Below are 14,654 nucleotides of genomic sequence, written 5' to 3'. Positions count from 1 at the left end.
TGTAGGTGTGACATCATGTGTTCTTCTTCCGCGCCTCGTTGTACTCCTCATCCTCGCTCTCGTCCGCGCCGAGCTCCATCCTGTGATCTCCACTCTTTCTCCGGCGAAGCTTCATCGCCTCGCGAATCTTCTTGCTAGCTTCGTCAAAACCACCGGCAGAGTCCAGAGTCGTGAACCCGCTGATGTGGAACCCGCCGGACCCGAGGCCGCCTCCGCTGCTGCTGCTCCGACTCCTCGACCGGGAAGGTGGTCGCGTAGAGAAGATGCCGACACCACCAATGTTGCTGTACGATTCATTGCGGGGCATGGCACGGCTCGACTGCTGGGTGGCCCTTCTGGAGATGGATGGCGGCGTCGCGGCATCGTAGGCGCTAGATGCGTCGCTATCGCGGCGCGCCGGCGGTGTGCGCGGTCGGGAGTATCCGTCGGCCTTGTAGGGGTCTGCCACCAGGCGGGTCTTTTCAAAGTCGGGGAACATCTCGGGGCCAAGGGTGTTGATGAGATCCGTAACTTGAGAGCTAAGGTCTACGCGTTTCGCACGCAGCTGCTGGATGTTGTAGCTTGAGGTAGGGTTCAGACAGAGGACCAAAGGCCTCAGAGACTTGAAGATGTCCATGCCGACTTCGCCAAATCGAAGTGCGGCAAAGGTGATGCCCACCATAAGGGGCCACATGACCAGGTATGTTGTCCACCACGGCACCCATTCAGGAACGTAGCCCCAGAGATGGTCCTGCCAAACCCTATAAGTGACGACGGCAGAGTAAAAGTGATACAGAGTCGGGGCGAGGAAAATGGCGACCAGAAGCTTCCACGTAGCCATAACGTCGCGCCCCTGAACCTTCACTGTCGAGCCAGCCAAAGCCTGCTTCGCCTTACGAACGCTGATGGCCTTGGATGCGGCGAAAACAGGGGCGAATAGAATGAGACCGGGCAGTACACCAATAAGAAGAACAAGGAGCTTAGCAACGCGGTAGAATAGCAGGAAGATAACCTTGGGGATGGACATCTTGCCGTACTGGACCTGGTGGTCACGAAGATTGACGTAGCGCAGCTCCTTGTTGTACTGCTTGACAGACTTGATCACATGAACGACCCGTCCGTCATCCTTGTACTTTTCATAGCCCATGGCGAGTCTGCGGTTCAGCTCAATGACGACAGGCAGAGGCAGCTTCTTCCCGGTGGGGTTGTACAGACGTCGAGCGGCTTGAAGCATCATCAGGGTATCGTAGTCGGGGGTGGAGACGGTGACGGCGCTCAGAGCCTGGTACACACTGTCGAGGAGCTGGCCGATGGCCTCACGTCTTTGGTTGTTCTTGTACATCTCGACCAAGTGCCGGGGGACTTCGAAGGGAGGACCAAACTCGACGACGGCGCGACTGCGGAACTTGTGGGCGTGAAAGTAGTTCATGCCAACGGGTACGATCGTCAGACCACAGTCGGGGGATTCAGCGAGGGCACCGAGTGCCATGATGGCAACACCGGCCTTCAGGGGAAGCAGTTCGGTGCGGTCGTGGCTACCTCCCTCGGGGAAGATGCCTACGCAGCCACCTGACCTCAAACGATCAAAGACGGCCTCGTACACCTTGGTCTGATCGATGTGCGGAGCGAGCTTGTACTTGGTTCCTTTGAAGCCGGGACTGCATCCCTTGAGCTCCTTGTTGGTGTAGTTGCCATTCTCGTCAATGTCATCGCGCCCGGTAAGCTGCTCAAGCGGCAGCTTTCCCTTGAATGGGCGCTTTATGCGGATTTCCTCGGGTCCAATGATCTGCGCAATGTCGATGCTGGCGCCCGTCTGCTTTTTGGCAGAGGGCAAGAACAGCATACCGTGAACCTCGCCCTCACCTTGGCCAAATTTGGTGCCAACGCCGCGGATAAGTGTGGGATCGTTGATGGGGTCGGGCAGATAGATCACGCCGGCGCCGGGCTTGGCAGCATCTTGGGCGCGCCCGACGGGGACGGAACCGACCTGACGCGAACCCCAGCCGATGAAGCCATGGACAGACTTTTGCGCGATGAGGAGGGAAACTCGACGACCGGCCTCGTGTCGGAGGGTGCGTTGGAGGATGAGAGCATCGACAAACTATGCAGAGATTGCGGCGTTAGCATGTGACAATGACAGGGGGTTGCTTCGACAAGGGGGGGAAAGAGAAAAAGAGTAACCGACCTGGTTGGCATGAGGAGCGGCGACGAAGAGAACAGGTCCCGACTTGGGGACTTTCCAGGAGCCACGAGGGTGAACCTCGCGGAAGAAGAGGTCGACCAATACGCCCAAGACCCAGAGGAAGAGGTCATATTTCCAGTTGACCATGGGGTATAGCTCCTTGGGAGGGGTCGGGTTTGAACCGCTCTGGGGCGGCGCGGCGGCCGCCGTTCCAGCGTGTTCTGGCATGGCGATGAGACTTGGTATGCGATGTCAGAGGAGGAGGAGGAAGTGTTCGGAGGGGTGTTGTGAGAAACGTCTCTTGGTGAAAATCTCGCCAACTATTGCGCCACTCCCTTAGACTTTCATCCTCGGTGGTGTGTGGTGTGGAACCTTCGGGTGCAGCAGGGCGGCAGTAGCGATAAGAGGGCTACCGTGGGCGGAGCTTCGGATTCGTGCGCTGGTCTTCACGAGTTGCCTGATGTTTTTGGTGATGGGAGAAAGCGAACGACAGAGTGACGCTTAAACAATGGTAAGGCGCGCCTCTTTGGTGGTGGTGCGACTGGCGACGCAGTGTGGGAGAAGAAAGTAGCTGACAATGACTGTGAGGTGACCAAAAATTGGGAGGGATGTATTTCTGGAGAGCCCGGGCGAAAGAGAGCAGGGGAAAGGGAATGCGCCTGTGGAGGCCCGGGGGGGTCCCCACTATGTCGGCCAAGCCCGCGACATCATCCAGTCTTCTCCCCAGACGCCCCTCTTCTTTTCTTTCACGTCTCCTTTCTTCTGTCTACTTCAGTATACGATCTGCTTTTCTGCAACCGGCCAAGGGAACACAAAGCATATATTTGCAGCAATGTAGATACGATTTGCCAGCCGCGGTTCGAAGGAGTAGGTATGGAGAGAGCACGCGCGCAGTCCCAATTGATATCCGTGCAAAGATTGGATCGTTGGTTTTTGTTCTATTCAGCGCCAGAATGCGGGGGAGCTAAACTGCAGACAACCGCCTACTAAAGAAGCTCAGGGCATAGAGCGGCACAAGACCTGGCAGGATGAAGAAGAAAAAGAAGCTGGGACGCTACGTCAGGAGAGGCGAATTTGGAGTAAACGGGCCAGCTAATTATTCTTCCTCTCTGCCGTACCTCGAAGCGACCTGACCCCTCACCTCAACCGGTTTGCTCTCCTGCATTTTGTTGGGAAACGTCGCAGACCTCATGAGGGAGGAGTGGGCATGTTCAACAACTCGTGCTTTCACTTCCCGAAAAAGGTAACTTTTCCCATCGCATCCTATCAGTCGGGATCCTTGGGATCAACTTCCGTATGTCCGTTCAGGAAAACCGGCTTCGGCTGTGGTCAACCTCGCGGCTTCACACCGTCGTCTGCCGTAGCCCGCCGTGGCCGAGGAAGTCCAACGGTTCTGCAGCTGTCGTCTGTCTGTTTGTCCGTACCTTGCCGTGCTTGTGTCCGTTGTCTGCGTTTTCCTGCGCGCTGCAATGTGCACTTTGCAGCTCGTTCGGCGCTAGAACCTGCATCAGTGCTGAAGATGCCGCGAGGTCATGAATACGTCAGAGCTGTGCTTACATGGTCCGAGGTGCCTAGAGCAGATCGCGTGCGGCTAACAGCCAACTGGCGTCGCATTCAGACCGGGGGGTGGAGTCCTTGGAGTTTAAGGCTGAGACGGTCCTAGTAGACGTTCCCCTTCTTAGTAGTCGGCCACTAACAAAGAGGCGATGTTATGAAAACGATATTGAGATTCGCATTTGCACTCACGCCAGAGCCTCGCCTCTCTCACTCTGGAAGCACCTCAGAATGATAAGAATATTTGCAAAGATGAATGTTGGAGAAATGGGTACCTTACTATGAGAAAGATGCAGCCGATGCAAATAGGCATCTCATCCAGGCCAAGGGGTGTAATTGTACGTGACAAACTCGGAGTATAGATTACTTTGGGACACTAACGAGCAATCCATCCGCTCAGGCTAAGTTGAAGTTGATTTTGAGTCGAGGGGAGTCGGTTGCATCTTGATTGCGATGAGGCCAGTGTTCCTAAAGAAGAGACTTATCTCAAGTTCATCTAGAGCAAAACCTGGCCGTGATATAAAGTGTCCCCCAGTCGAGTTACAGTGTGTCAAGAATGCTGTGTATGTCGGGTAGAACTCGAGTGTACAAGACACGATACACTATTTACGCAGTGAAGTAAGCAGTCTTTAAGTGCCATATAGATGAACGAATTCTTTCAATGAATTAATAGCAACGATCAACTCATGAAAGAGAAAGTGCGAAAAAAATTGGCATGTAGTTAAGAGGCCCGATTTGAACCTGCGCCCCCCACCCACGAGGTACTTCTTAGGATTTCCCAAACCACCAGACCATAGTGTGACTGGTGGCGGATGAGATATTATCGATGGAACGGATTGATGAAGGTAGGAACCGGTCTGGATGGTGTCACTTCCCAAGTCACGTGGAGTGAGGGAATGAAGGGCGGAATAGGCAACATCGTGGCTTTTTATGTACAGCCACCGGGGTCTTGATGTATTCATAACCGTATACCCTGATAAGGGAGAAATAAGGGTTCACCCTCTCCACGAAATTGAACCACCGTACACTGTGGTGCTAGAATCGTCCATTCTTGACTGCCTCATAGTGATGAAAGTCATTGAACCGCCCACCAACACGTCCAACATGACATCAGGACGGATGATTCCTATCCCTGAGTCTGGTGAGAAGGATCTGTCGCCCAAACAGATCAATCCCGAGACCGTTGAGATAGATGCTTCAGCATTAATTCACTTCCACGTTCTGAGAAACATTTGGGAGCTTCCAACTCTGGGCACGGATTGAGCTCAAATTGCTCGAATTCTACGCTGGGGTGTACTCGCCATCAATGTCAAACAAAAAATCTTAGTCAACGATCTTTATATATCTCTTAGCATATATGGAATAGTAAGTTATTGAAAAACTGCCTCAAATAGCGATTATCCACGTCTGAGCTGCCAATCAGTAGCGATCATCTGGGCAGTCTCACCAACGAGTATCCCCGTCTTAGGAAACCATCTCCCATATACCTTTGCGTAGACGATAAACCCAAATCATAACAAAACCTGACGGACTTCAAAGGGCCTGGCCACATAACGTAATACAGATCCCCCTCTACCTACCTAGTGCGAAGATATCATACTTTACTTCCTGTTGCCCTCCCGGCGGGCAATTTCACATTGGGACAACAGGCACGCCTTCAAGATAGATGGATCAAACAATACAACAAAAGACACAAAAGCCTCATTAAAATCAGCCGCAACTTCCGGGAATAGCAAGATCATCTCGTTGCACTGACACCACCCAAAAGCCGACCGCATATACGTCTGTTCTTCTCGCATACCACTCTCCCCCGCCGCCCGTGCCTGCCGAGCATGAACTTCGACTTCGAGAGTTAACTATCAGCAACAACAAAGATGCGAACAATCTAACCTACAATTACAGTTCGAGCGGTCTAGGCCGGCGTTCGATCATCTTGGCACAGGGGGGGGGCTGTGTGAGCGACAGCCTGCCTCGTCGGAGGGGGGGACAAAAGCTTAGGTTGGGACTAACATGCGGTCCGTACCTACATCAGCTCAAAAAATGTTTATTTCCTTTTGTTCGGTCTCGAATCTCTCCGGAAAACATGCAATAGTCGGTGCTTCTCGTCCACCTACAATTGAGCTACCTCGGTCTGTCAGGGAATTCACCAACGTCGACAGTGACCTGGGCCATTCCCGGAGCTGTCGTCCCGCTAGCTCGGACCCTCCCCTCTCTTCTCCCCACCGAGCTTCATGATATCACGATAACGCATTGATCTGCACAAGGAAGTGGATGCTGCCAAAGAAAGATCACCAAATGCCTTCCTCCAGTGCCGGGGATGGCGGGACGGGGTACCCCTGCTTGAGATGCTTGATTTCACTTGACAGCGCAGCAGAGACCAGGATTTTAGCAGCTCAGCTCAGCCTCCTTTCCCAAGTGGGCTATTCAGTCATGCGTAAAGCCAAGATCCTTGAATTTGTGTCTGCCGGGCAGCCTGATCTTCTTTCGCATTGCGCTCGCGTAGTCTGTGGGGATATCATCTCTAAAGGTCTATCAAGCTGTCCTCCCCATTCTTGGCCATATCGTCCTTGGCCCGCTGAATGACGTCGATCCAGTTGGGCGGCCTGCACCTCTCCTTTGCAAATAGTTCCTCGGCATCGAGCCCGAACTCGAGGAGGCTGTGCTCGTCCGTCCACTCGCCCATCCCCATGAGCCCGATGGGCACCTTGCCCACGGTATCTGGCCCGGCCTCGCCGCCGGCGCCGAGCTGGTCATGAGGCACCACGTAGCCCGCAGGTACCGTGACGCCGGGGAGCCCGCAGAAGTTGCCCATCCAGACGTACTCCATCGACCTGATGGTGCGGTCGCCGTCGCTGACGCCGTGGGTGAGCTCGCCCTCGTTCATGATGGGCCAGCCCGCGCACGAGGTCGTCGGCGTGACGATGATCATGCCGGGATACATGCGCCAGAGGTGAGCTAGGTGCTGCATGAGAAGGCCGCGGAGTTTCTGGGCCAGGAGGTAGTCCATGGCAGAGGTGACGCGCCCGATGGCAAGTAGGATGCGGTTCGCGGGCGTCAGGTTCTTGGTTTCGGGCAGAAGGGTTGCGCCGTCGGTGAGAACTGTCATGGCGTGGGCGAACTGGCCTTCGACCAGGAAAGGAATGTCGATGGGAACGGTGACGTATCCGTGGTGAGTTACGAGCTTCGCGATCATAGTACGGCACATGCGCTGAATAGCCGGGTCTGCCTGTGCGAACCACGCCTCGGGGATACCGAGGACCTTCCCGCGCTTCTCGCTGGGTGACAGGATGAAGGGAGATGCCTGGATGAACTGAGAATCGGGATGCGGCGCGCCGATGGTCTCAAAGTAGGTCGCGAGAGATTCGATATCAGCAGCAATGGGACCGTTGACAGCGCAGCTATTGCTGTGATTCGGGCAAGGGTGAAAAGAGATGCGGCCATGAGTAGGCTTCAGACCGTAGACGCCGCACATGGAAGAGGGAATGCGAATGCTGCCGCCGCCGTCGCTACCGAGGGCCACAGGAACTAGACCAGTCGCAACCGCGTACCCAGCTCCCGATGAGCTGCCACCAGTGTAGTAGCCACGATTATAGGGGTTTCGCGGTGTTCCGTAGATGGGATTGTTTCCAGTCGTGTCTACGCCAGGTTAGCTTCCACACACCTAGTCTTTCGATACTCAAGGCTTACCAAGTCCAAATTCGTGCATAGACAGCTTTCCGAGCACGACAGCGCCAGCGTCTTCTAGCTTCTTAACACACCAACTCGTTATTGACTGGCCCGGCGCCGCTGGGGTTGTATAATCGTTCCTAGACCCAAGGCAAGTTCGGTATCCGTCGATTTCGTATTCGTCTTTAACCGCCGTCGGAACACCGTCCAAAGGACCCAGAGACCGGCCCTCCTTGTATCGTTTGGTAGACGCCTCGGCAGCAGCCAGAACCTGGGAGACTTTGGTATCAAACCACGCGATGGAGTGTTCGCCAGGTGGATTCGTATCGCGCCGAATTAAGGGGAGGATAGCGCGGGCCACAGCAAGTGGCGTGACTACACCTGAAAGGTACATCTCGTGATAGTCGTTTACGGAGTAGTACTTCAAGGGGTGTGGTTTCGCCTTAACTGCGCTTTCACGGTGGAGGACCGCCGGGTCTTTGGCTTCGTCCATTGGCAGAGGCAGGACGGTTGGGTCGTATCGAGGTTCGGCATCTTCAATGTGCTTGCGAATCTTTCTGAGACTTCCAAAGCCCGCATTGCTCCAGATGAACGACCTGATAAACCATAGACATTCCATCCTGATGGGTGTAAGTGATTGCGACGATGAATGAGAGAAAGAGTGGCCGAGTCAAAGAACTTACGCCCAAGCGGCTAACACCAAGAGCCAACCTCTAAGAGGCGGATTGCTCTTCCTGACATTCTTGTATGGGATTGGCGGTCTAATTGTGTCAGCTCACGACCTGTTGTAACGAAATCCATGTCCCGAAGTATGCGCGCTAGGAGCGATATGCGCATCGTGAATGAACCAGTGCCTAACCTCCACTCAGTCCTACACAGGACAGATCAACTTACCCAGGAATCGGGAGCGGATAATTGATAAACTTCTTGCGGGTTTCGGAACTCATAATGGGCCGCCTGTGGACGGTAAGCACCGTTGAGTCGGAATCAGGTCCAGTTTCAGGGTCAGATCTCGCTTCTGAATCGACGTTAGGCCCAATATCACGATGGGTAGAAGCCGTTGTGGGTGGCATTATTTGCTAGCACAGCCGGATGAGGAGCCCGGGACAAGCTTATATAGATCTGTGTCGAGTTTGTGTCGGAAACAAAAAGTAAGGTTGATGCGCTGGGGTGCAGAGACGCCAGGACCTCCCTCGTATGGAAACACCGGGCACGACCATGCAACAGATTTGCGCCTAGGCCTTTCGAGCCCACGAACCACGCCGCAGTAGCCGGAAAGGCAAGGAACTCTGTCAAACAGGAGGGGTCGTTTGTGTCGGGATTTCGAGGTTTTTCTTGACACAGCAGAGGCAGCCCCTCCCGCTTTTGATCGTCAGCAATACTGGGTAGACCGTATTCTTCCTGGGTCTTTGGAGCTCGCGCTGCCACGGTGTCAGTCGCCGTGAGGCTGGGCCGCCTTTTCTTCTCGATACTGGCTGTCGGGATCCTCGGTCGACCGATGTAGTTCATCCCTGTCTTTGACCATGCAACCCTGCCTCGCCTTGCCTTGGACGAATGCGGACAAGGTGAGGTGAGTGCTTATACATGCAGTGCTAATGCAGGTGAGCTACGGATACCTTGGGCAAAGTTGATGAAAATGTCGAGATGGAGCAAAAACATGACTGAGCTAGCTTCTGTTTCGGTATTTGACTGATGAATACAAGACAGCACCAGCCTGCCACGCCGTCTAGATGGATGTACACAGCTAAGTGCATATCAGCAGGTTCTCATGCGTTAACGTGTGAGGAGCCTCAGTCAACCACGCGAGCCGTGAAACAAGGATGGGGCATTGCATCCCACTTCCCACCTCCTGGAGTCCGTCCTGATAGCAGAGGCCCATAGACCCCGAATAATACATCAGCCGCTAGCTTGATTGACGCAGATATGGAGCATCCTGCTGTTCCGCGGAGTGCCGTTCCTGGGAGCTGATCAAGCCGGAGCCAATCGGACCCCGTTGACGCCTCTTCATTGATGGGAGTTGCAGCGATCCGGCCTCGGGAAGTGAACCGCTAGCTCGTGCTTATCCCAAAGACGGGCCACTGATGTCGTGCCACGGTTCGGAGGGGATGAAGTCATCTGTGGAGGTACGTATCGAGGATATTCGCTGCACCGAATGTCCGAAGATGGTGGGGTACCCGGATGGGGTGTTTCTGCACCAGCCACACCAGCACCTCGTTTCGCTTCCGCTTTCCCCAGCCACGAGTCAGCCACATTTGTTTTCTGCACGTGCCATGGATGACCTCAGCCGCAAAGCCACATTCCGATCGGAGACAAGCAACGTCTTTTCAACATGAGGCGCGGTCTATCCTAGCCCGGCGGATGACAGACATGATCAGAGTCATTGATTTGCTTTTTGACAAGACTTGGACTAGGACATGCGCACCTTAGGCTGGCGGCCACATGATTCATCGAGCACTCGTTAGCATTTGAGCACTCTAGCGCAAAAGACTCCTTTTTGCAGAAACCAACATCCCACCACCAAAACCAGCCCCGCCTGCGTCATCACTACTTTACCGTCGCGTCGGCTGCTCGATCGTTTGCTACGCAGCTACTCGTGCATTCGACTGTCGCTACACAAGAAATTTTGGTGTTTGCCGTTACTTGTCTGGTTCACTTCGTCCTCGATTGGCTCGGCCTGCTGGTTGTTTGCACGACCAGAGACTCGGGAGCAAAACACCTTTGTACCGGTTTACCTTCCAGTATGACTAGTGAGCTTTGGACTATCTCACAACGATATCTCGAACCTTGAAGTTTCAACTTGATCAATGGCTACACCAACCCTAGACGACCTAGCGGTGAGTAACCCTTTGCTCGATAGCGCCGCTGCATGCTCCCTTGTACTTTCATGAGGAGATCATCGGAACCCATCACGAGAGGAGGCCATTTGTTGAGGCCAAGGCGCATGCTAATGACAACAATGCAGGCGGAGTTTCCCCTACTAGATACTACAGTCGTTATCGCAATCGCGAGCGAAATAGATCTTGAAGATGCCGGCCAGCTCATTGACGTTCGCGGGATGCTGCAGAGCATAGCCCAGAATGTCCTTGTTGAAGAGGCGAGCGGTTTCAACGCCAGCGGTGTCCCAGACACCATCAGCTCTGTTGATGGCGGAGCCGATGCGCGAGATAGCTCCACGGTTTCGGAGGGGGTCCAGCTGAGGGACTCGGATTCCTCTGGGACCAGACTGACGAGCCCACCCCCGTCTGAACCGGATTATGATGTCCCACGTATAGCAACGTTTGACGGTGAATCAGACCAGGAAAAGCTCTTGCAGCTGCAGGATATGTTTACGGATCTGAAGCCGCATGACGTGAGCTTCGCACTTAAGAAAGCGAAGGGCGATTTCCAGGCTGCTCTGGAGACCTTATTGAACATTCAGTATCTTGAGTCCATCGGCGAAAGGCCAAAGGGCATCGACGGCTTCGTGGACTCGGGGCTGCCTCAAATGCCGCCCGGGAAAAAGAAGGGCAAAGGAAAGAAACGGAAAGACCTGCGTACGGACTTGTCCTCCAGCTCGAGCAGTATTAATGAGACTTCCCCTGTCATAGATGAGAACGAGCGTAAGTAAAGTAACATGACTGTAAAGGCAATCTACTGACGGCACCTAGGGGTTGAAAAGATCCTCTTCATTGTAGAGAAGCTCGATCTGCATTTCGATGAAGTCTCGGACGTCTTCGATGCGCGCAAAGGTTCGACCGAACTTACTATCATAGAGTTCCTCGATCGTTTTGTTAAGCAAGGTGTTGGTGCCTGGACTGGGGAAGATGAGCACCGAAAGCAGTACATTCAGGAACTGAAGAAGCAATATCGGCACATCCCCGAGCAGTACCTGTCGCCCCTCAATGAAGTCACACGCAGTGATCATCAGTGGATAGAGGAGGTTGCTACATTGCTGAATCGTTATTTTGGTAAATTGCCCGCAAAGCGCCTGGATATCAACTACAAGCTTGCGCCTTTGACAACAGAAGAGCTGGAAGGGTCGTCTGATGGCTGGCAAAAGGTGGCCTCGCCCAAGACGTCAGTCATGTCGCCTATTGGGCGCCCCCTTAACAGCCCAGTCCTCCTAAATAGTCCCTCATTGGGACCCCGCACTTATCAGCAGGCCATGGATACAGCTGGCGTATACCGCGAGGCCAGTCACCACTCTTATTCGACCGCCGGTCAAGTGTACAAGAAGGGACATTTGTACAGGCAGGCAGCAGGATACTATGCAGATCGGGGACGTGAGGAGGCACGCAGCTTCGCCAAGGCGAAGAGTGTCGCGGCCGATATCCACGTATCTAGCACTAGTTCAGGAAAGGCGATCGATCTCCACGGCGTTGAAGTTGCCGACGGCGTCCGAATCGCTCGCGAGCGCGTCTGGGACTGGTGGAATAGTCTGGGCGAGTACCGAGCGAGAAAAGCGGGTGAAGGCTTCACGATTGTCACAGGTCGCGGCCTCCATAGTGCCGGAGGCGTGTCGCGACTGAGACAGGGCGTTATCGCCGCCCTCGTCAACGACGGGTGGAAAGTATCAATCGAAACTGGGAGCTATCGTGTGACGGGCCGACGTTGATTCAGCTAGACTGACATACGAGGTGTTTGTTTGTTGGAAGGAATGGCGCTTGCTTGCGTCAACTTGGCCAGTCTGGGCCCGGCTTTGAGGACCTCAGATGCTTCCGAGCAGGCACCAGCATTAAACAACTGTCCTGAAACTTGCATAGCCGTCGCCCGGCACTGCGGTATTCAAAGTCTGAATGGTGGAGCATTGACTGGATTGACAGCATTCTTGGTTAGCATTATCAATCCGGCGTTCAAGAGAGCGAGTACCATTGGATGGGTTCTGGGCGATGAAGATATCCCTTTGGAAATTTTGACAGCGAGAAATAAGAAACCTTGGGATTTTCATGCTGAGACTACAAGTGGTTGTCAAAGGCGAACAGTTCGGGTACCCGACGCAATTGCATTTGACTAAGAGGTGCTTGTTGGCACATTGATGAGGAAAACCCAGGCTTACAGGCGATATTCTAGTAGTTGAGATGTCATGCCAATGCGGTTGCGAGCTACCAGCCTCACAGCACGGTATCAAAGATTGTGCCCCTTGAATACGAACCCATGGTCTGATGAGACTCGATTGAGGCTAACTCAATCATTTTCCACGTTCTGCCAGCAAGCCACCAACCACGCGTACCACAGCACCCAAGAGACGCTGAACGCTGATTAGGATGGAACTTTGGTCAATTCCGGCGACGATCACCACCATAACCGTAAACCACCTCAAAGTCTGAACCAGACACCCACAACACCAGACATTGAAAATCTTTTGATACATGTCAATCCTTCGGCTTTGCTAAGGAAAACCACGACTTACTTGCACCGCCGCTGGGCATGGCGTTCTTTGCACCAATCCGTCCGCCGGCCAATGATAAGCTTCCCCTCGTGAGGCGGGGGGAGGGGGGGTTGACGTTGGTGTGTCACTATGTCAAAGTGGACCTCCAGGCACCCGAATTCCGGACAACGTCAGTGGATGAAGGCTTGGAGATCCCGCATGGCGGAGCCGGGGGCGCGTCTGCGGCTCTCAGGACCCTTTGTTGCCATTGGTGATGAGTGCAAAAGGGGGGGAGTGCTTGTTGGCTCAAGGGATGGGAGGGAAAGTTGGGTGCGCGTGAGATCTCAAGCCGGACTCGCGTTTGACGGGTGTCCTGTTACTCCCTCTTGGGAACATGGGTTCTGTCTGTCTGTGTGGTCTAGTTCTGGATTCTGGTCTCCTCTTCCTTTGAAACCAACACACTGGACCAAAAGTATCTTTCTCACATTGCACTACACACACAACATTGCTTGCCTGCTGCCTCTCCATTCATGAGATGGGGCACGACTCAGTCTCGTATATAATAACCTCTCCCTCACCACCCACCGCCGGATGAACTTCTCGATGCCTGTCTACACAGATAAGCAAGAACTGTCATACACAGACAACACATACCACTACCCATCCCACGATATAATATACGACCTCCCCTCGACCAAGTTCCTAGGCTCCCTCAAAACCATGGCTTCCCCGCCGGAAAACAGACCGTTGAACCCCAACGTCGTCTTCCGCCCCCTAACCCCTCCGTCCCAGCACTCGTCCGCCTCTTCTCACAACGGCGGCTCATCCCCAGTATTCCTCAAATTCATCATCAACTCCGTCGCCTTCCTGCGCTTCATCGCCGTCGCTCTCAGTCTCACCCTTGTCATTCTCGAGTGGGACGGCCGAAGGCGGTACGAGGGCCTCTCCAAGCTCTTCATCTTCCTGGCTACCCTGCAGCTCGTATGGCTCATATTCGCGCTGTTGACACAGAGCGGGCACCGTAGAGGTGGCCAGAAAAAGCCCGTCATCGTCGACCTCGGATGCGTGAAATGCATATTTGGCCGCCGCGGACGTCGTGGCGATGGCGGTGACCACGACGAAGAGAGCAACGACTGGATGCGCGGCTGGTTTGACGTTGATGACAAGAAGAGGAGGAGGGCGCTGGGGTGGGTGTACACTGCTTTCGACATTGCGTTTGCGGCTATCTCTTTCACTTCTGGTGTTATTGCCGCTGGTGAACCGTACTGCTGGCTATACGAAACTCACGTCGGCATCGCGGTCGTTGCCATCATTGTTGGGTAAGCTGTTCTTAAAAGGTTTCGCTCCGCTGTTTCTCTGAAGTCGTCGCTGACAAAGGAAATAAAAAACAGTGTTCTTGAGGCTGTCATTGCAATTGCCCAGCAGTTCTCCATCTTGAGGCGTGCCAAGGTACAGGTCCTGTGGGACGAGGACGACGAGGACGATCTCGGCTCACACAAGTACCGTATCCGCCTTCCTCAGACTCCGGAGGAGAGACATGCCCCCATGTCTGTTTCTGCCGAGTAAACAATAGACTTGTTTGGCATAGGGCCTCAAATTGAGAAACAATAATCCCACCGCCTTGAACGTTTGCACTGTCCATTGATTCTGGCGGAGTGCCAAAAGTCCGGATGTGGGCTCGCTGATCGTTGTATCCGTACTACCTCATAACGTGGAGAAGAAGGAGATGATAGATATGATACTTTGAGCAAAGACTGGCCTGGAATTTGTAAAAGGACTGCCCTTTGATTTTGCAATTTAATATCATGCAAGACTTTACGCCATGTCCGTCTCTAAATCTATATAAGTTTAAAGGCAAGCCCTGTGGTCTCAAGGCAAATCCTCTAGAAGGGGGGCACACTCAATCATTGTACCCCCCACACCCAT

At 53.8% G+C, this 14,654-nt stretch overlaps 4 protein-coding genes across 4 annotated transcripts; 2 read left to right on the top strand and 2 right to left on the bottom strand.

The window, feature by feature from the left end:
- Window positions 1–13: 13 nt before the first annotated feature.
- On the bottom strand, window positions 14–2,389 carry BDP55DRAFT_546721 (acyltransferase; the record flags this gene model as incomplete). Its single annotated transcript, XM_060568689.1, has 2 exons — window positions 14–2,080; window positions 2,165–2,389. 2 exons carry the CDS (start codon window positions 2,387–2,389, stop codon window positions 14–16), a joined length of 2,292 nt encoding a protein of 763 aa, XP_060432907.1.
- Window positions 2,390–6,093: 3,704 nt separating this feature from the next.
- Window positions 6,094–8,211, bottom strand: BDP55DRAFT_432547 (amidase). The gene is made up of 2 exons (XM_060567535.1): window positions 7,403–8,211; window positions 6,094–7,351 (listed from the first exon to the last, which is right to left on the bottom strand). Exons 1-2 carry the CDS (start codon window positions 7,998–8,000, stop codon window positions 6,237–6,239), a joined length of 1,713 nt encoding a protein of 570 aa, XP_060432906.1. The 5' UTR covers window positions 8,001–8,211; the 3' UTR covers window positions 6,094–6,236.
- A 2,126-nt stretch (window positions 8,212–10,337) lies between these two features.
- BDP55DRAFT_726013 (uncharacterized protein) lies at window positions 10,338–11,975 on the top strand (the record flags this gene model as incomplete). The annotated part of the gene is made up of 2 exons (XM_060579079.1): window positions 10,338–10,980; window positions 11,029–11,975. 2 exons carry the CDS (start codon window positions 10,338–10,340, stop codon window positions 11,973–11,975), a joined length of 1,590 nt encoding a protein of 529 aa, XP_060432905.1.
- Window positions 11,976–13,331: 1,356 nt separating this feature from the next.
- BDP55DRAFT_629181 (uncharacterized protein) lies at window positions 13,332–14,294 on the top strand (the record flags this gene model as incomplete). The annotated part of the gene is made up of 2 exons (XM_060571991.1): window positions 13,332–14,047; window positions 14,120–14,294. 2 exons carry the CDS (start codon window positions 13,332–13,334, stop codon window positions 14,292–14,294), a joined length of 891 nt encoding a protein of 296 aa, XP_060432904.1.
- Window positions 14,295–14,654: the final 360 nt, after the last annotated feature.

Source organism: Colletotrichum godetiae, assembly GCF_030913485.1.
Source record: "Colletotrichum godetiae strain CBS 193.32 chromosome Unknown BDP55scaffold_9, whole genome shotgun sequence".
In the NCBI taxonomy this organism is placed as follows: domain Eukaryota; kingdom Fungi; phylum Ascomycota; class Sordariomycetes; order Glomerellales; family Glomerellaceae; genus Colletotrichum; species Colletotrichum godetiae.
Note: the sequence above shows the minus strand (reverse complement) of the source record. Positions and strands in the feature narration are given on the sequence as shown.